This window comes from Theropithecus gelada, chromosome 13 (genome assembly GCF_003255815.1).
Source record: "Theropithecus gelada isolate Dixy chromosome 13, Tgel_1.0, whole genome shotgun sequence".
Classification (NCBI taxonomy): domain Eukaryota; kingdom Metazoa; phylum Chordata; class Mammalia; order Primates; family Cercopithecidae; genus Theropithecus; species Theropithecus gelada.
In genome coordinates this window covers 59,830,251-59,850,593 of record NC_037681.1, presented here as the reverse complement: position 1 = coordinate 59,850,593, position 20,343 = coordinate 59,830,251, and the positions used below count along the sequence as shown (strand labels likewise).

Genomic DNA, 20,343 nt, shown 5'->3' with positions numbered 1-20,343 from the left:
TTTCTTTGTGAGCAGTTAATTGTTTTACTTATGTTGTAACCCACATGACAAATCAGGCCCTTACACAGAAATTCATCTCTTCTCAAAAGGACTGGGTTGGCCTTGCCAAAGTGGAACAGACAAAACTTGAAAGACTGTTACAGCCCTACTGAAATGCCTTTTCCTTTGAAAGAAGTCTATTAGTGATGCAAATGCAAAGGTATTTGGACAGATGATAAGCTCAGCAAACAAAACACTGAAACCATTAGAACTTTCTTGTGCAGCTTTCAGTCCTGAGAATTTGGCTTTCTGGCATTAAAAAGGAAGAGGCTGGGCGCGGTGGCTCATGCCTGTAATCTCACCACTTCAGGAGGCCGAGGCAGGCAGATCCCCTGAGGTCGGGAGTTTGAGACCAGCCTGACCAACAAGGAGATATCCTGTCTCTAGTAAAAACACAAAAATTAGCCGGGCGTGGTGTTGCATGCCTGTAATCCCAGCTGCTCGGGAGGCTGAGGCAGGTGAATCGCTTGAACCCGGGAGGCAGAGGATTCGGTGAGCCGAGATTGCACCTTACACTCAAGCCTGGAACAACAAGAGCGAAACTCTGTCTCAAAAAAAAAAAGGCAGAGAAAAAGAGCAGACCTGGCTCCCATTTGGAATAATTTGTCAGGTCTGCTTATTTGAATCCTTGGCTAATTATCCTCGCATTTGGCCTAAAGATGCCAAACAATTCTCGAAATGTGGACAAACTGAAGGAAGGCCTGTAATCTGGGTCCTGGGCAAGTACCTTAAACAGGCAAAAGCGAGATCCTTAGCTATGGAATAACATTTACAGTCAGGAGTTTCTCAAGATACCTGAAGAGCCTGAAGGTAGATCCATCTAGAAGATATTCAATGATATGCACTCCTAAGGCAATAATTCAAGTGATACTTTCATATTACTGATGCTTTAAAATTTAATAATTAAAAATTACATAACTGAAAGGCTACTTGTATAGGTGAAGAGACAACCATTTTAAAACATCAAATTAGTCAGCAGATACTCAAAGTAAACAATTTGAGAATTTAGTAAACACGCAATTTTCCTATAAGCAAAAGGATTGAAAATATTTTTTTAAAAAGTATGAAGCAGTTAAGTAGTTTGCTCTACTATTATTTGATTATACTTATCCTTAACAGGTTTGATGAGACCTAGTTTCTCAGGAGCCACGAGGTATTAGGGAATATTAGTGGTTAGAAGGTGTGGTGCCTAAGGGGATTAGGAAAGCATTTCCGAAGCAAAACTCCAAGGTGGTATTGCCAAAGTGGCCATCACCTAATTGATTAAAGCGCTTGGAAATGTCTACTGGGAAGTTCAATGAGAACAGAAAAAAAATAACCTTCCATTACCCTCAAGCTTTCCTGGGCAAGTATTAACAATCGGAGCTGGAGTCCACATAGCTTAGACATAAGACGCGCAATCTGGGTCTTAAGCAGGGTGGGGTTTTGGGTAGGTAAGGTCACAGCTAAAGAGCTTCCGGATCATCACGTGTTTATATTTCAGGTACCGTAATGGATCTAGTCCATCCTCCACCCCTTCTTTGCAGGGTTGCTTGACAGCCTGCGCAGTCCCCGTCCGTCTTTGATAATCCAACCCTCTTAAAGAGGGAGGTCAATCACTGCTTTAGTTCTGCGCTCTGCCTGCCTCCCACGCGGGATGGTGGGCAGCTGTTTCGCGTGTTTTCCTCCCGGAGCTTTTACGCGCTGCCCACTGCACACACCTCCCTGGCGGCCCTCCTGGCCTGCCCTCCTTTGCACCCTAGCAGGCCAACTCCGAGGGTCCGAGTGTCGGAAACAGGGGCAAGCAAGCACAGCTCACTTTTCCTGGGGGATTTCCTCACGGTGTGTTTAGTGACCCCTCCCCGCAATCCCAGAAAGGCTGTAGCACTCTGTGGTATCCTATGTGTAGCTGCTTCTAAAATAATAAAGTCTGGGACATTGGCTGTCTTGGATATTACCACTATGCTATCTGCTTGGAACTGGGACCAGATAAACCAAGGTCCAACTTTGTCGTTAGGGGAATCAGAAACGAAAAGAAGCCACTTTCTGCTGGTCCTAACCACGGTCCCTGGGCCAGGCAAACCTTCTCAAGCGTCCGGGGGCAGCGGCCGCGCGCGGGTCCGCAGGAAAGCCGAGGCGTTTCGGGTTCCAAGCCGTTCAGCCGCCGGCCCCGGCCTCACAGGCGGGCGGAGCCGGAACGCGCATGGGGTCGGGTGCGCGCCGGGCCCGGAGCGCTCCCTCCGGGATCGCGGCTGCGCAGTCGGGCGGGAGTCGGGAAAAGGGGGAGGAGGTTGGAGGAGTCGGAGTAAGGGGAGGGGGAGGAGCGGCGAAAGCGGAAGCCATGTTGGAGTTTCACCCCGAGCGAGGGGCTGCGAGGGTTCTCCTCTCCTTGTGGGTGTGACCGGGTTCGGCGCGGCGGCGGGCTGCGGGGGGCGGGGACGGTTGGGCCGCTTGTCGTCGTCCGCAGCGGCGTGAGGGGAGCGGCGGCGGCGGCGGCCGCAGCGTGGAGCCGGGCGATTGTGACCGCCGGGGGAGCCGGGGGCCGGCCGCGGCGCCCTCTCTCCGTGTGGCCCCCTGAGCGCCCCCCCTCCCCTGCCCGGGAGGGAGGCGGGGGGCACCTGGGGCCCGCCATGAACCCCGGCTTCGATCTGTCCCGCCGGAACCCGCAGGAGGACTTCGAGCTGATTCAGCGCATCGGCAGCGGCACCTACGGCGACGTCTACAAGGTAAAGGCAGGGGCCGCGCGCCGCCGAGGCTGTGGGGTCCCGACCCTCAGCCAAGCCTGGGCGCCCGAGCTCGCGCCGCCTGTCCTCGGGAGACGCTGGCGCCTGGGAGCAGTCGGGGAGGAGGAGCTGCGGACGCCGAGGGCTGTGCTGCCTTGGTGAACAAAGGGCCAAATGTGTAACCCCGAGACCTCCCCAGCCCTTACCTGAGCCCTCCGGTGAACGTGATTTTTGCCACCTCCCCTCTTGCGCGCATTTCCAGGGAAAGGCAGAACGAGAGCGGCCACTCTGCTCATCATAGTGCAGAGAGGGTCTGGGCGTTTGTTGCATTGGCTGGGTCAGCGCGACGAACCGGACAGCAGGGGTCTGGCGTTGTCAAACCTGCCTGCTTCGCACGAACCTGGGATCGTCCGCTCTAGATTGGGAGCTGCTACCCACCAGGCCTTGGTGGTAGTTACTATACTATGCTGGGCGACCTCGATTCTCCATCTACAGCTCTCAGCCTTTAGCGCCTTATCCATCCCCCTATCAGTTTATTTTAATTTTCCAAGTAATGACTTTTTTTTTTTTTTTTTTGGAAAGAGCAACTTTGATTTCTCTAAATCGAATTGGACTGCGATGCCTTTTAAACTTGTTTTTTTAAAAAGTGACTTGAATACTTAGGGAAGGTACTGGTTTGACAAGGTTAGAATTCAAAGTCCATTAGCTGTACGGCATTCCTGTTGTAGAGGGACCACTTCTAAATGTGGGAGGATAAATCACTCTTCCCTGGCCAACTCAACTCTTGGCCTCGCAGTTACTGCCAAGAAGAGAGGAGGTTGTTGCCAAATGTGGCAGCAGTCTTGATTTAGTTGTGTATCTTCTTACTGGTAACTGAAGTTGAACTCCTCCTGTTTCACATAACACCTGAGGATGCACAAAGAAACTTAATTTTGCATTGGAAAGTTTAGTCTTAACTTTATTTTGCCAACGTTTAAGCAGGTTTTTACTCTTCAGTGTAATGCCTGTGGTAACTTACATATTTAATACGGTGCAGCCAATGTTCTGCTTTGGTCTCATTTTGTGGATGATCTGCTTTTCACCATCGTGGATCTCATCACTTTCCCACTATGCAATATAGGTATATTGAGCACACCTCCAATGTATGAGATACTGGGCAAGTAAGCACTTTGGGTTGTAGCGGTAAACGATAGACTTGGTTCCAAATCTTACTAGGGGTTTCTATTTTTTTGGACAAGGACAGTATGAAATAGCCATTTAAATAATTATTGCAGTTTTATTTTGTGCTGCAGAGAAGAGTATTAGGATCAGGGTTATGAGAGCATGTAATAGGAGGACCTGATCCAGTTTGGGGTGTCAGAGGCTCATCGCCTTTTAGCTGAGATCCCAGAGATGATTAGGCATTGCTTAGGCTACTGGGGAGAGGGCATTATGCCAGATAGGGGAGCATGATATGTGAAGGCTCTGAGGCCCGATTTGAAAGAAGCCTGAGCAGCCAGAGCGGGAGGGTGGCCCTAGATCTTACAGGCCTCTTAGTTCTCATTAGGAGATAGGACTTCTTTAGGACAATGGGGAACCATTGCAGGCTTTTAAGCAGAGGAGTGACATTAGATTTAGGTTTTTAAAAGAGCTCCCTACTACAGTATGAAGAGTGGAATGGAGCAGCTGGGAGGCCATTATCATAGTCTAGGTAAGAATAATGGTGTTAAGGAATTTGGTGATGACTGTGAAAGTAGAAGTGGATGGATGCAAGTAGCTTATGACTGGTTGGGGGAGTTCACTTATATTCCGATGAAAAGTTAACTAAAACTTGATTAATGTATACGTTTTAGGGGGCAGGGTATACAGTAAATCTTTTTACAGAAATAATTGGCTGTGTACTTACTATATTTTTAAAAACAGCTAGTAGTTAAGCCACATGATTAAAAAGCAAAAAAAATTAGGGCCTGTAATTTCCTAAGTGTAATAAAGGTATAGTAAGTTGGTTAATGTTGTCATTTGTTTAAAATAATGATAATACTAGCTGATGTTTATGGAATGCTTATTACTTGCCAGGCACTGTAAGATTTTTCTAATTGATCCTAACAGCAACCCTGTGAGATAGGTGCTCTTGTTAACTCCATTTTGCAGTTGAATAAACTGAGGCACAAGGAGATTAACTTGCCAAAGTTGGTAGGTGACAAAGCCAAAATTTAAACCAGTTAGAGACTGTATTCTTAACCAATAGGCAGTACTGCCTCTCTAAAGACAGGAGATGGGCAGGTAATGTATTACATTTCCAGTGGAGAAACTGAGGCACACATTTAGTTTAGCATTTGAGTTGTAGCCACACTCCGAGTTAGTGTAGATCTTTAAGTAGTAGTTGGAATACCTAACTCCTGCTCTGCCGTTAGGCCTCACTGTTTGTGTAGTCTGCCAAGTGGACATCAGATAATAGATGCTTGCACCCTGTCTGCCAGACTCTTCCAATGCCAGTGACCAAAGCAGAGAAACTTCATGTAGTTCTTGGCATCATATCCTCCTGCCTGCTAAACTCTTGTTTGTATTTTTGTCTATAATCAAGTTTATGCTATAAAGTTACATATTTTTGCTATTTCTTTTGCTGTTTTAGATTTTTCTTATTTATACAAATTAATTGTGCTAGAGAGAAGTACACTTTGTTTTCAAAAGCCAATATATATAATTTGTTCCTTAATTTGTCAACATTTAGGTGCTAAAAATAGAATGCTTGGATAAAATAGAGACCTGATTATAGTCATTCTTGGAAGGTTGGTGGAGATTTTTATTTTGAAAATGGTTTCCTACTCAATGTAATAACATATTTATTGTACTTAAGGTGGCATGGTTTAGTTAGAAAGCACTGAATGAGCATGTGGACAATCTGGGATTTATTAGCTCTGTGACCTTGTGGAATCAACCTCTCAGAGCTGTTTTGTTGTGGAAGTATTATTACCGTCATATGCCCTTCTATTTTTGGTATTGAATAAATGACTCAGATTTTACTCAATAAGTAATCTTTATTTTTTTCAGGCCAATGCATATATACATTTTATCTGCACTGTGTAAAAGAAGTCATATCTTGTAAGTGTCCTGTAACTCTGCAGACTTTATCTGTCATGAAGTGCCTGCAGCTTGGGTTACCTAGAGACCTAGGAGCTGACAACTAAAGCTCTTTAGTTGGGCCTCAGGAGATCCATGGAGTGCTCTAAAATTAATAGGCTTAATGTTGTATGTATTTGTGTTTTTCTGTGGAGATGGGTTATAGCATTCATTGCATTCTTAAAGAGCTTCATGATCCAAAAAAATGAAAAGAAAAAATGATCCATAGCTTTGCCATTCAAAAAAGTTTTCTTGGAAAAATTAGGTAGTTATAATAGATCATAATATGATTTTCACATGCATTGTGCCATCTTTTCTCACGTATTTTTCCAGTTTAATTTTTATTATTCCTACCCTTTAAGTCTTCATATCCTTAAGTTTTTCTAGATTTATTGCTAGAAAGAAGCAGGAGATAGTAAAGCTGGAGATAGGATAAGGCAAAAGAAGTTTTGAAGGAATAGTCTTAATATGGTTTCTAAGGAAGTGTCTTACCTAGTCTTATGGTTTTAGTCTGGTTCCTGTGAACGATTCCTAGCCTGTGTATCCAAGACTGGATACACAAAGACTCTAGGCTTTAAGCCTTAGAGTCATCTTTAGTGACTTCTGGACTGGACTTTTTAGGCATTAGCCAAATTCTGTACACAGGCATTTTCCAAAGTGTGGTTGGGGTGCTTCAGGAAAAGCCATACCATGAGTAGGTTAAAGACTGAGAAGTCCTATGGTAAAGAAACCTGGTAAACTTTGCTTAACCTAGCAAACTCCAAACTTACTTGACTATGAGATTCTTTTTCTCTGTAATACATATTGCTTGTCCTTAGTACTAGTGTCTCGTAGAACATGCTTTGGAAAGGTCGATACTGATTTTTTTTAATCTTTGTGTGTTTGGAAGCCATTCCCTCTGAAGCACGGGCTGCCGTGTTGCTAAGCTTCCAGGTAGTATTCACATGGTAGTCTGTGTAAATAGATTTAAAGTGTCCGTGAAAGCTGGCAGGCAAAAAGGTGAGGATTGGGCAGTAAAATCAGGAAACCAATTTGTATGCATTTAGAGAATTCCGTGTTAGTTTATGTGTAATTACGCATCTTTCAAGGTGTTCTATTTAATATCATCATAGACTAATTCTTGCATTATAATCAGCATTTGTGAGAACTTTTCTGGAAAACTCAATTCTTAAACCTAACTGATAAGGAATATGAAGACTTTAAGCATTTAGAAAAGAACATTTGAAGGAAGCTCAAATGTTGTTATTTGGAGTTATGCTCACTTTTATTTACTTCCATTTAGGATAGACTCTAGAGAGACCAGAAGAAATGGCCCTAAACTTCAGAAAGATCATTTGAAGTTGATTAAAGTAGAATTTCCCATCATCACTAGCTATTTGAGATGAAAAGTGACAATGAAACAGATAGCGAGGTAATTTTTCTAGAATGTTTGAAAAGCAAACAAACAGGTTATCTGAATTTGATACAGATCTGATTCCTTAAAGGAGGTACTTACCTCCAGCCTTTGATCTGTATATGTATTTATTGGTGAAACATATCTAATGCATCATTTTGTATTGAGAATAAATAGTAAGTTCTCTCATGAGAGTACATTGAACAGCCATCATCCATTGAACAGCTGTAATATGAGAGGAAATGTGTTAGGAACTGTGAGTAGAGTAGCAGAAATGACAAGGCTTGGTACTTGGTATTTACAGGAACATAAAATGTGTACCCGCTATTAGCTATCATAGTTTGAGATCAAAACCTTGTTGGTTTCCTCATTTATATCATATTAAATCTCTTGCTGGCTGAGAGATTCTGTAGATACTCCATAATTGCACAACCGACCTCTGTAGCACAGCATAGTGATTTGAGAACAGGGTTCTGGAGCCAGGCTGCCTAGTTTCACCACCCACTAGCTTTGTCCTTAGGCCAATTACTTAATTCCTCTCTCTGTGTCTCAGTTTCCTCAGCTGTAAAATGGAGATGCTTAGAAAAGTGTTTGGGACAGTACCTGACACATAAAAGTGTAGTTATTGTTAATTGCTGTTAGTGTCTAGAAGTATTTATTATTATGTATTTCTCCTACTACTGTCCTTCTAACCTACTGTGTTCCTCATGCTCTGCCTCAGGGTTTCTCGCTTGCTGTCTCTGCCTAAAATCCACCCCTCACCACCAGTATCTGTTTGGTTTGCTTCTTCATTTAAAGTCTCAGCTCAGATGTCACCTTCTAATGAGCCTGTTCCTTTCCACCCTACAAAAAACAGCACTTCTCCCACCACTTTCAGGGATACAAATCAGGGATGGATCCAGGTTTTACGGGACCTGAAGTTTATGCAGTTTTGGGGACCCTCATTAAGAAAACAAAAAACTAGAATTAAAAAAGGTATGAAAGTGAATCTTTAGAATGAGAAAAGATATCCCAACAAAATACTGTAACCCTAGTCAGATCCCTTTCTTCTGAGATTTGCTTAGGCATTTAAGCAGAAATGCTCACAAAAAATGCTTTCTGATAACTACCCGGCTCCCTGTCTCCACCTGGAATAGTCTACATGTCCCAGCAACTCTCAGCACTCACAGAGGGCCATGCTAGTGAAGGGGCCTGAACTTTAAGTTTTGTTAGCTTCACAGAAAGATTCAGTTCGGCTCTTTACTTAATTTTTCATTATGGCATGTATCACCACATGTTTATTTGTTAATTGCCTGTCTCTCCCCAGTAGAGTGTAAATCCAGGAAATGTGATTTTGCTTTGTTCATTGCTGTATCCCCAGAGCCTAGAAGAGTAGCTGACCCATATTAGGTTCTTAATACATATTTATGGAATGAATAAATGAACCAACATGAGAGGAACAAACTATGGCTACGTGAGTTTAGAGGAAGAAGATCATTGTTTCTGACTGGGAGAAATCACAGCAGGCCTTGCAGAGGAGGTGGCATTGGGCTTGACTTAGAGTTCTGGCAGTAGTGGGTACAGAATGAGTTAAATGTAATGGACTGTTATTAGGTCTTAAATCTGAAATCAGTAGGCTTAATGTATCTTTGGCATATTAAGCAATGTTCATAATTGTTATATGCATATGAAGATACTCTGTCATTTTGAACGGAAGACCCCTAGTGACTGACTAGTGAATATAGCAGTAGGCTATCACATACGACTTTCGTTTTGTTTTTTTTAAATACGATTAAATTGGGCTTTTAGGAAGAGGACTTTGTTCACCAATACAAAAAAGACCTTTGATTCAAGAAATGAAATCATGTTTCTTTTTTAATTTTTATTTATTTTTTCATACCACCTTTATATGTACAAAAATAGTATTTCTTTTTGCTTCAGGTTTTTTTAAGAGTCTTTTTTTGTTGTGGAAGATGCCACGTTTCTGAGTTCTGACTGCCTTAACCTGATTATAGGTTTGATTTCCTAATGTAATAATGTACTGCCTACCTTAGCCCTTAAACTCTGTAGAATAATTTTGGATTTGACCATAAATTTAGATATGTTGAAATAAGACATTCATTTTGTTTGTTTAAGCTCTTAGAAATTTGAGATTGTAAAAATTCTTTCTGTATAAATCATCTACCTTACCTTGCTCAAAGAATCTCCTCTTCATTGCCTGTATGCTAACCTACATATGCCATGATTGTAAGGCCTCCTCAGCCATGTGGAACTGTGAGTCAATTAAACCTCTTTCCTTTATAAATTACCCAGTCTTGTGTATGTCTTTATTAGGAACTTGAGAACAGATTAATGCATGCCCCTTCCCAGCCAGTCATAAATACCACCCGCCCACAATTACTGTTCTCCTTTCTGTCACCATGAAAGCTCTTTTAGAACTTTGTATAAATGAATCATGAATGAATTGCCTCAGCACTTTTGATGAAAATCAGTTGACAGTACACATGTGAGTATATTCTGGACTCTTATTCTTTTGAGCTGTATGTCTATACTTTCACCAGTACCTCACTGTCTTGTTTACTGTAGCTTTATCGAAAGTCTTGAAATTAGGCAGAGTGAATCATCCAATTCTGTTCTACCTTTTCAAAATGGTTTTATCTATTTTAGGTCCTTTGCTTTTCCGTACAAATTTTTGAATCGGCTTTTCAAGTTAAATATAAAAGCCTACTGGAATTTTGTCTTAACTTTAAATTTTGAGATACACAGTTCAAATTCATTGCAAAAAGAGTGAAAGAGGTCTCATGTACCCAACACCCAGCTTCCCCCAATGGTGATATCTTTACATACCTATAGTGCATTATCAAAATGAGGAAATTAATTGGCACCATACAGTTAACTAAGCCTTAGTCAGATTTCACCAGTTTTTGTATGCATTCATTTTTTATATCTTTGTATATAATTTTGTGATATTTTATCATATATACAGCCTGCTGGGATTGTGTGGGATCTGTCACTCAGTTAGTGGAGAATTGAGATCTTAAATGCATTCAGTCTTCTGATCTATGACTATATCTTTACATTTATTTAGATGATCTTTATCTCATCAATATGTTGCTTTATTTTAATTCATGAATGTTATCCCTGACTTTTCCTACTAATATTGTAGTGAAATATAATTATGGAAAACTTCTTCAGGATTACATAGTAATTACAATATAAGCCATTTTTTCAGTTTTTATTAAAATTCTCATTGTACTAGTAGTTTCTGACTTCCTTTGGCTTAATATTGTTCATTTTTAACCCTGAGCATATGGACTCCTTTTTTTTTTTTGTATTTTATTTTTTCCAGACTCTGCTCTATTGCGCAGGCTGGAGTGCAGTAGCGCGATCTCGGCTTGCTGCAACCTCCATCTCCTGGGTTCAAGCAATTTTCCTGCCTCAGCCTCCCAAGTAGCTGGAATTACAGGCATGTGCCACCATGCCCGGCTAATTTTTGTATTCTTAGTAGAGACGGGGTTTCACCGTGTTGGCCAGGCTGGTCTTGAACTCTTGATCTCGTGATTTGCCCACCTCGGCCTCCCAAAGTGCTGGGATTACAGATGTGAGCCACTGCGCCTGGCCCACGGACTCCCTTTAATAAAATTTGGCAAAAAAGACAGGGAAAATGACTATTTTAAAAGATACTCATTTTTTCTATGTATCCAAAGAATTTTTTTTTTTTTTTTTTTGAGACAGAGTTTTGTTCTTGTTGCCCAGGTTGGAGTGTAATGGCACGATCTTGGCTCACTGCAACCTCTACCTGCCGGGTTTAAACGGTTCTCCTGCCTCAGCCTCCCAAGTAGCTGGGATTATAGGCACCCGCCACCACTTCCAGCCAATTTTTTGTATTATTTTAGTAGAGACGGAGTTTCGCCATGTTGGCCAGGCTGATCTCGAACTCCTGACCTCAGGTGATCCACCCACCTCGGCCTCCCAAAGTACTGAGATTATACAGGCATGAGCCACTGCACCCGGCCCCAAAAATTGTAACAAACACCTTATAAACGGTTTACTTTCATATATAAGATGTGTGTGTTGATGTGTATTTTGCAAAACTCACAGCTTTTGAGCTTATTAAAGGAAAATACATTTAAAGTTTACTTCATCCTTTAGTGAAAAATAACACTGCTGGATTATTTAGGAGATCCTAAAAAAAATTCTTATCTTGAGGAACTTAAACTCTGATATAAGGAAACAAAATCTGCATGTATGAAACATCTAAGGAACATGTCTAAGGCATTATTTTAACAATTAGAAGAAAACAATAAAGCTATGTGAATACTGTAGAAATTTTAACTTAAGGGAAAAATAAGTTGACTTCCTGAAAGAGTGAATCTTGACCTGGGACTTGAAGAAAAATTGGATTTGCAGTTTTAGAGAACTGTGACGTCATTCCAAAAGAGTAAATCTGGGTTAAAAATACTGCTGTGGGACCTAAGGGGGCAAAGAAGTAATAAGACAACTATTCTAAGGAGACATATTGGGAAATGTGGTAGACAATGTTTCACATATATGAGACACGGATAAATGAGTGCCAGTTAAAGAATTTAGAACTCACTTGACCTACAATGTAGTATTTATCAAATTCATTAGGGCCAGTCTTTAACCTGCTTGGTTATTTAGACGGTATTCGGTAAGATTTCTTTCTTCCCTTTCATCTCTATTGATTTAGAAGTTAAAGATTTTACTTTTATTCTTTTGGTGGTTACCGTTAAAATTGCAACATGTGTAATTAGTCTAAAGTTAACTGATCTTTCTCTGTTCTCTTTCTGGTCAGTATGTGGAATTTAGAAGGCTTAATTTCATTCACCACCTTCCTGTTTTGTGTTGTCTTACTTTGGTTCTGCTGTTCTTAAATGTCCCAGTTTAGTTTTTATTATCGTTTTATACAAACAGTGCTTCCTTACGTTTACCTGTAGGAGTTTTCAATTTCTTTACTCACTGTTTCTTCTTGGCATTATATTCCTTCATTTTGGGTTCAGATTTCTTTAATCTTGTGGCAGTATTTGGTAGGATTTTTTTCTTTCTTTTTATTTTTCTTTTTAAGTGAGGAACTGTATAAGATAACCCAGTCTTCCTCCTCCCCCTCCCCATTGTCTTTATTTTGTCTTTACTTTTAAATCATAGTTTAGTGGGGTATAGAACTCTAGGCTGACGGTTGTTTTTTCCTCAGCACTTTGAAGATATCTTGTCTTCTGGTTACCTGTTGTGCTGCTGAGAAGTCTGTTGTCAATATAATTCTTGTTGCTTGTAGCTAGTCTTACTTTTTCTTTCCTCCCTATTTGACTTTTAAGATTTTTTTCTTTGATTCTGGTGTGTACACAGTTTCACAATGTTATGTATGGATTTTAATAAAAATATTTACTGTTTTTCTTTAATCTGAAGAGTAGTAGTGTATTTCATAAGTCCTGGAAAATTGTAAACTGCGATATCTTTGATATCTTTTCTTCCGCTCTTTCTTGTTTCTCTTTAGAGCTCCTGTTGTATTCTTTAACTTTTAGTTCTCCATGACTTCTCATGATTTTTCTAACTCTTTATTCTGTGTCGTGTATTATGGTTCTTATCTTTATTATCTTTAATTGTGTGTCTAATCTGCTGTTTGAAACTTGTATTTTTTTTAAAAAGTTTACTTTTTTAAAAAATACATCTTTTCCAAGATTCACCAATGGCTAATGCTTTACCACATTTATCACTTTTTCTCTGTATGTATACTTTTTTTTTTCCTGAACCATTTGAGAGTAAGTTGCAGGCATCAAACTCCTTTACCCATGTACACTTTGACGTGTATTCTCAAAATGAAAGACATTTACTTAAACTGCAATAAATTATCAAAATCAGGAAATTTTAATATTAAGACAATACTATTATTTGATCTACAGACCTTATGAAATTTCAGGAGTCCCAGTAATATCTATTATAGCATTTTCTCCCCAACTCCAGAAATCAATCCAGGAGAATCATATGCTATTTTTAGTTTCTAAGACTCTTCAGTCTCTTAACGTAGAAGAGTTTTTCAGCCTTTCTTTGTCTTTTTAGACACCAACATTTTTGAGTAGTACACACCATTTATTTTGTAGAATTCTCCTCATTTGGGGTACTTTTGGTGTTTCCTTTTGTTTAAATTCATGTTATACATTTTTTGGCAGAAATTTATAGTGTTGTGTGTGCTCAGTGAATTGTATCAGGAAGAACATGATGTTGATTAGTTCCCTTATTAATGTTGACTTGGATTATTTGGTTAATGTTGGTGTGCCAAGTTTCTTCACTATCAGGTTATTATCTTTTTCTAATTAATAAGTAAATTATGGGGAGATACTTTGAGACTATATAATATTTTGTTCCTCATCAAACTTATACCTGCTAATTTTAATATCCATGATGTTTTGTACTTGAATTATTACTATAATGGTTTCCAAATGATTTTCTAACTCCATTAATTTATTATACATGTATTGGTTGACATTGTACTGTGAAGAACTATTTTTGTTTATTTATTTTTGGGCTCATGGATTCTTCTTTTATTCATTGGGTTTTGATTCATCACTTTTATTTTGATGCTCAAACAATTTCAGATTTGGCCAGTTGGATTTTATCTTAGCTAGGGCTGCCATAAAAACGTGCCACAGACTAGGTGGCTTAAATGACAGAAATTAATTTTCTCACAGTTCTAGAGGCTAGGCATTCAAGATCAAGATGCCAGGTTTCCAGTGATGCTCTCTTTCTGGCTTGTAGATGGCCTTCTCACAGAAAGGGAGGGCATGCTTTCTGGTGTCTTCTCATAAGGGCACTTATCGCATCCTGAGGCCTTCCCCACCTCAGGAACTCATCTAAACCCAGTTATCTCCTAAAAGCTCCATCTCCAGATGCCGCCACAATGAGGGTTAGGTCTTCAGCATGTGAATTTTAGAGGGACACAGTTCAGTCCATAGCATATTCCGTTGCTTTTTACGTTTTATTAATTATATTTCTAGAAGATCTGTGTTATTCTTTTTCTTTTTCTTTTTTTTTTTTTGAGACGGAGTCTCACTCTGTCGCCCAGGCCGGAGTGCAGTGGCCTGATCTCAGCTCACTGCAAGCTCTGCCTCCCGGGTTTACGCCATTCTCCTGCCTCAGCCTCCCGAGTAGCTGGGACTACAGGAGCCTGCCACTGCGCCTGGCTAGTTTTTTGTATTTTTAGTAGAGATGGGGTTTCACCGTGTTAGCCAGGATGGTCTCGATCTCCTGACCTCGTGATCCGCCCGTCTCGGCCTCCCAAAGTGCTGGGATTACAGGCTTGAGCCACCGCGCCCGGCCGTTATTCTTTTTCAAGTCTTCGTATTGTTGCATACTGTCTTGTTCTTAGTGCTTTCGGATTAGTCTATAATTTCAAATTTTGGAGGATTTCATCTTGCAATTTGTTGCTTTGTTTTGTGCTGACTCATGCCTGTGAATTTGTATGTTAATTTTGAATTCATCTACTTTTTTCTGTAAGAATCTTTGTGGTTTAAATTGAGGGATGGGTGGAGGGGCTGGGGGGGTTGGTGGGGAGTGGGTGGGAGACTGTGGGTGTCCTTCCAAAACAGTTTTGCTTTTGTTTCTTCCAGTAACCTCATGAGTCTTTTTGGTCTTGGATTAATTTTTATTTAATTTCTCAGTTTGGGATTCCCCACATCTTATAGATAATACAAACTTAAACTCCAAATCAAAAGAACAGTGACTCTTGGATTTGAATTCTTGGAGGACTGTTTTTCTTCCACCCAAGCACAGACTTTGTTGTTATCCTCCTGTGCTTGTAGGTAACTTTTTTTTTTTTTTTTTGAGTCAGGTTATTGCTCTGTCACCCAGGCTGCTGTGCACTGGCACAATCGAGGCTCACTGCAGCCTCGACCTCCTGGGATCAAGTGATTCTCCCACTTCAGCTTCCCAAGGTAACTGGGACTACAGGTGTCCACCACCTCACCCACCTAATTTTTGTATTTTTTGTAGAGACGAGGTCTCACTGTGTTGCCTCGGCTGGTCTCACACTCCTGGGCTCAGGCAGTCCTCCCACCTCGACCTCCCAAAGTGCTGGGATTATAGTCATGAGCCACTGCGCCTGACCTAACCCTTAAAAAAAATTGTTTTTGCGTTACTGAAGGCACAGTCCCTTCCAGAGTCCTAGCATTATTCAGTAGTCTCCGTTCCAGTGTGCTGTTTTGAGTGGGCCCACGACTATTCGCCTGTACTCAGATGGTTTTAAAACCCCCAAGCACCTGGATTGCAGAGATCCACTAGTCTTCCTTCCTCCATCCCCTCCCACCTTGATTCTAATCCCCCTCCCGCTGTTGGTGGAAACCTCAACTCTGGTTTTCCACTTTCCGTCTTAATTCAGTGTGATACATTTGTTAAAATTGATGAACCAGGCTGGGCACGATGGCTTATGCCTGTAATCCCAGCATTTTGGGAGGCCGAGGTGGGTGGATCACCTGAAGTCGGGAGTTCGAGACCAGCCTGGCCAACATGGTAAAACCCTGTCTCTACAAAAAATACAAAAATTGACTGGGTATGGTGGCACATACCTGTAATTCCAGCTGCTCAGGAGGCTGAGGCAGGAGAATCGCTTGAACCTGGAAGGCGGAGGTTGCAGTAAGCTGAGAACATGCCACTGCATTCCAGCCTGGGCAGCAGAATTAGACTCCATCTCAAAAAAAAAAAAAAAAAAAAAATTGATGAACCAATACTGATAAATTATTATATTAATTAAAGTTCATAGTTTACATACATTAGAGACCACTCTGTGTTGCACATTTTCTGTGCTTTTGACAAATGTTTCATCAGTATAGTATCATACAGAATAGTTTCACTGCCTTAAAAATTCCGTTTTCTATCTCTTCATCTTCCCTTCTCCTCCACCCAACTCCAGGCAGCCACTGATCTTTTTATTGTCTCTATAGTTTTGTCTTTTCCAGAATGTCATATAGTTGGAACCATACAATATGTAGCCTTTTCCGATGGTCTTCTTTCCCTTAGCAATATGCATTTAAGTTTCTTTCATATCTTTTTGTGGCTCAATACCGATTTTGTTTTTAAATTACTGCATAATATCTCATTGTATGTTTATACCACAGTTTATTCATTCACTTATTGAAGGACATCTTGGTTGTTTGCAGGTTTTGGCAATTATGAATAAAGCAGGTATAAATATCCATGTGTAGGTTTTTATATGGACATAAATTTTCAGCTCATTTGGCGTATACCAAAGAGTGTGATTGCTGGATTGTGTGGTAAGACTGCTTTTAGCTTTGTAAGAAACTGCCAAGATGTCTCCCAAAGTGACTGTAGCACTTTGCATTTCTAACAGCAAAGTAATGAGAGTTCCTGTTGCTCCACATCCCCACCAGCATTTGGTGGTGTGGTGTTTTGGATTTTGGCTATTCTAATAGGTGTGTAGTGGTATCGCATTGTTTTAATTTGCAGTCCCCTAATGATATATGATGTTGATCATCTTTTCCTATGCATATTTGCCATCTGTATATATTTTTTGGTAAGGTGTCTTCAGATTTTTTCCCTTTTTAAAATTGTATTTTTTTTTATTGTTGAATTTAAAGAGTTCTTTGTATATTTTGGATACGTATCCTCTATCAGATATATGTTATGCAGTATTTTTCCCAGTAGTTTTTAATTTTCATGAAGTCCAGCTTATCAGTTTTTTCTTTCATGAGTTGTGCCTTTGGTGTTGTATCTAAAAATGCTAGACCAAGGTCACTTAGATTTTCTTGTATGTTATCTGTTTTATATTTTGCAGTTTACATTTACGTCTGTGATCCATTTTGAGGTAATTTTTGTAAAAGATCTGAGGTCCATGTCTAGATTTTTATTTTTTATTTTATTTTGTTTTGTATGTCGATGTACAGTTGTTCCAGTACTATTTGTTGAAAAGACACTCCTTTTCCCATTGGATTGCCTTTGCTTCTTTGTGAAAGATTAGTTGAATATATTTGTGTGGGTCTGTTTCTGGACTCTTGTATTAATTTGCTATAGCTTCCATTACAAAGTACCACTGACTAGGTGGCTTATACAATGGAAATTTATTTTCTCAGTTCTGGAGACTAGAAGTCTGAGATCAAGGTCTCAATAGGTTTTGTTCTTCTGAGGCCTCACTCTTTGGCTTATAGTTGGCTGTTTTCTCCTGGTGTCTATACATGGTCTTTCCTCTGTTTCCGAACACGAGGAGTTTGGGGCTGTAATTTGGAGTCAAATATACAGCAGAGAACTAGGGGAGATGAGGACTGGGAGAAGACTATTGATTCTAGTTAGGAGGGTATAATTGCTGTTCAGAAAGAGTAGGTGACAAAGCATCCTAATTACAAATGATTGAGAAGGCAGGAGGAAATGGTGACATTGTCTCTGGTCTCTTTTCAAGGAGTTTGATCATGCTACTTTCTTCTAGCACCATATGATTTCTATCTTTTTCTTAGTGTTTTTCTCAGGAGTATTTATTGAGCACCCACGCTGAGCTGTGTACCATGGCTGATCCAGAGGATGAACAGAACGTAATCCCTCTTCTCAAGGTGGTGGCAGACTAGATATGGGAATAGTATGGAGTAATTATAGCATTAAGTAATAAGGGGTATTTTGTGATTATTATGTGATTCCCAATAAAAGTTCAGAAGATCAGAAAAATTGCAGCCCATAGCCAAATAAAGGCTTTTTAGAAGAGATAGAATGAAAGTTTGGCTTTAATGTATTGTTTAGGTTTAAATGGATAAAGTGGAAGGGCATTGTAGTTGAGGTGAATATTGAAGAATGAAGACCTGGTAGGAGGAGGAATAAGCAAGAAGAGATCACACAGGAAATGGGCCAAACTACATCAAATGATTTGTATTGGAGAATAATGGGGAATATTAGATATTGTTAACAATAGTTATAATCATAGCAGATGACATTTGTAGAGTACATACTAAGTACTAGAACTTATTTTATGTAAGCGCTTTATAGGTATTCTCATTTTAATTCTTTTCACAATCTTACGAGGTAGGTGTTGTTATTTCCATTTTACAGATACAGAAACTGAGACACAAAAAGAAAGGTCAAGAATAGGCCCAGTTAGGTGCAATGGCTCACCTCAGGAATACCAACACTTTGGGAGGCTCAGGTGGGTGGATTGCTTGAACCCAGGAATTCAAGACCAGGGTAGGCAACATGGCAAAACCCTGTCTCTACAAAAAAAAAAAAAAGGCCCAAGTCAATAAATCTAATAAATCTAGTAAGTGGTGAAACCAGGATTGAATTCAGGCAGTCTTACCTCCAGAACCCATGCCTTGTAGTCACTGTGTTGTGCTGTAGAGTGGTAGGTGAGACCAGAATATGTCTTGAGAAACTGTCTTCAGGTTATAAATTAAATGTGATAGAAATAAGGGGACCAATTGAGGTGTTTGATGAACTGAAGTGTAGATAGTGAGCTAGTTGATGGTGGGGACCACTTCTTAGTCCTCTGAGAGATGGATGTGGTGGGGAGTGGACGGTTAATCCTCAGTCTGACATTTCAGATTATGTGGAAGATGATGTACCAGTTAGGAGTGAATGGAAATTATGTGAATTAGATTAATGACAGGGGAAATTGGGGGCATAGATGACCTGGAGAGATGGGAAAGTTGAGTGAAGATGTGGAGTTAGATTTTGGACAGATTGATTCAGGTGTAATATCTGCAAACTAGCAGATTTGAAGGAACCAGTAGGGAAATATCGTCAGGAGGGATAGTGGACATCTGAGAATAAGAATTCTTTGATGATGGAGGTATCAAGGAAAGAGACATCTTTTACTTGAGTTTTCAAAGGAATAATAGCTCTTCTGTAACTTCTTCCTCACTTTTGATATTTGAGAAATTCATGGCGGCCGGCCATAATGGCTCATAGTTGTAATTCCAACACTTCAGGATGCTGAGGTGGGAGGATTGCTTGAGGCCAGGAGTTCGAGACCAGCCTGGACAACATAGCTAGACCCCATCTCTTAAAAAAAAAAAAAAGCCAGGCATAGTGGCACATGCTTGTAGTCCTAGCTGCTTGGGAGGCTGAGGCAGGAGGATCACTTGAGCCCAGGAGTTCAAGACTGCTGTAAGCTGTGATTGCAGCACTGCACTCCAGCCTAGGCAACACGGTGAGACTCTGTCTCTTTAAATAAAAAACAAAATAAAAAAAATGAAGAATTAGTGATTCATGACTTCAGTTTTTCCTTTGAATAGTGATATTTGAGCAAATAAATGAAATAAAATATAAAACACCTGTTCTATAAGTGCACGTGTATATGGAAGTTATGGTCTTTAGTTTTAAGTATTATAAGTTACTAAATATTTCCCAGTTGAAATAAGTTAAGAATAATGGAGTAAATAACAGTAGTGAGAGATTGATTACCCATGATTGTTTAGAGTTTTCCTTCAACACCTGTGCATCCTTAAAAACCCTTTTTGGATTCCTGTATTCCTTTCAGTGTCTCAGAGGAGTAGGTGACTTAGAATCTCTCTCTGACACTAGGCCAGGGGGTTCATACCCCTCTTCCTCCATTTCATTCTCAGGAGGTGACACAGTGGAAAGAAGAAAGCATTGAAAGTGCTGAGTGATAGGAAACTCAGATGGGGTATGTCATTACTAAAACTTTTTCATCTTTCCCTTTTCCATGCCTTGCTTTTGCCTGTCCCCATCCTGTGCTCCACCATCTTCTCTCCCGTCAATAAAACCACAAACTCCGAATCTGCAAAAAGCATTGAGCAGAGAATATAAAGCCTTTTGCGGAAACAGTCCGCACAGTTATGTTTACTTTTTGAATGCCATTCAGCTTGAACAAGAGTAAGTTAGTCATTTTTATTTTATAATCATTGTGTTGATATTTTTCTTTCGGGGTCTCTTATTTCTGGTTGGTGCTGTGATGTTAAATCACTAATACCGCTAGGATCTGCTAATCACAAGATATTTTTATTTGGAATGTTGAGATTTTATTTCCTCCAGTAAACTGTGTTCACATGAGGTTTGACAAACTTTCTTTCAAAAACCAAAATTGGAGGTTTCTGTTAATTACTGGGCAGAGTTGCTATTTTTATAGTAGGTCTGTATTGTTTGTGTTGAGTTTCCTCAGCTGTT

General features: G+C 40.2%; 1 protein-coding gene across 2 annotated transcripts in view; it reads left to right on the top strand.

Moving 5' to 3' along the window:
- Positions 1-2,331: 2,331 nt before the first annotated feature.
- The window catches only part of MAP4K3 (mitogen-activated protein kinase kinase kinase kinase 3), a 193,273-nt gene continuing 175,261 nt past the window's right edge, over positions 2,332-20,343 (top strand). For both annotated transcript variants that reach the window (XM_025354623.1, XM_025354622.1), the window contains exon 1: positions 2,332-2,744. In XM_025354623.1, the coding sequence (XP_025210408.1) occupies positions 2,649-2,744 (96 nt within the window). In that variant the 5' untranslated portion in view covers positions 2,332-2,648. The remainder of the gene's footprint in view (positions 2,745-20,343) is intronic.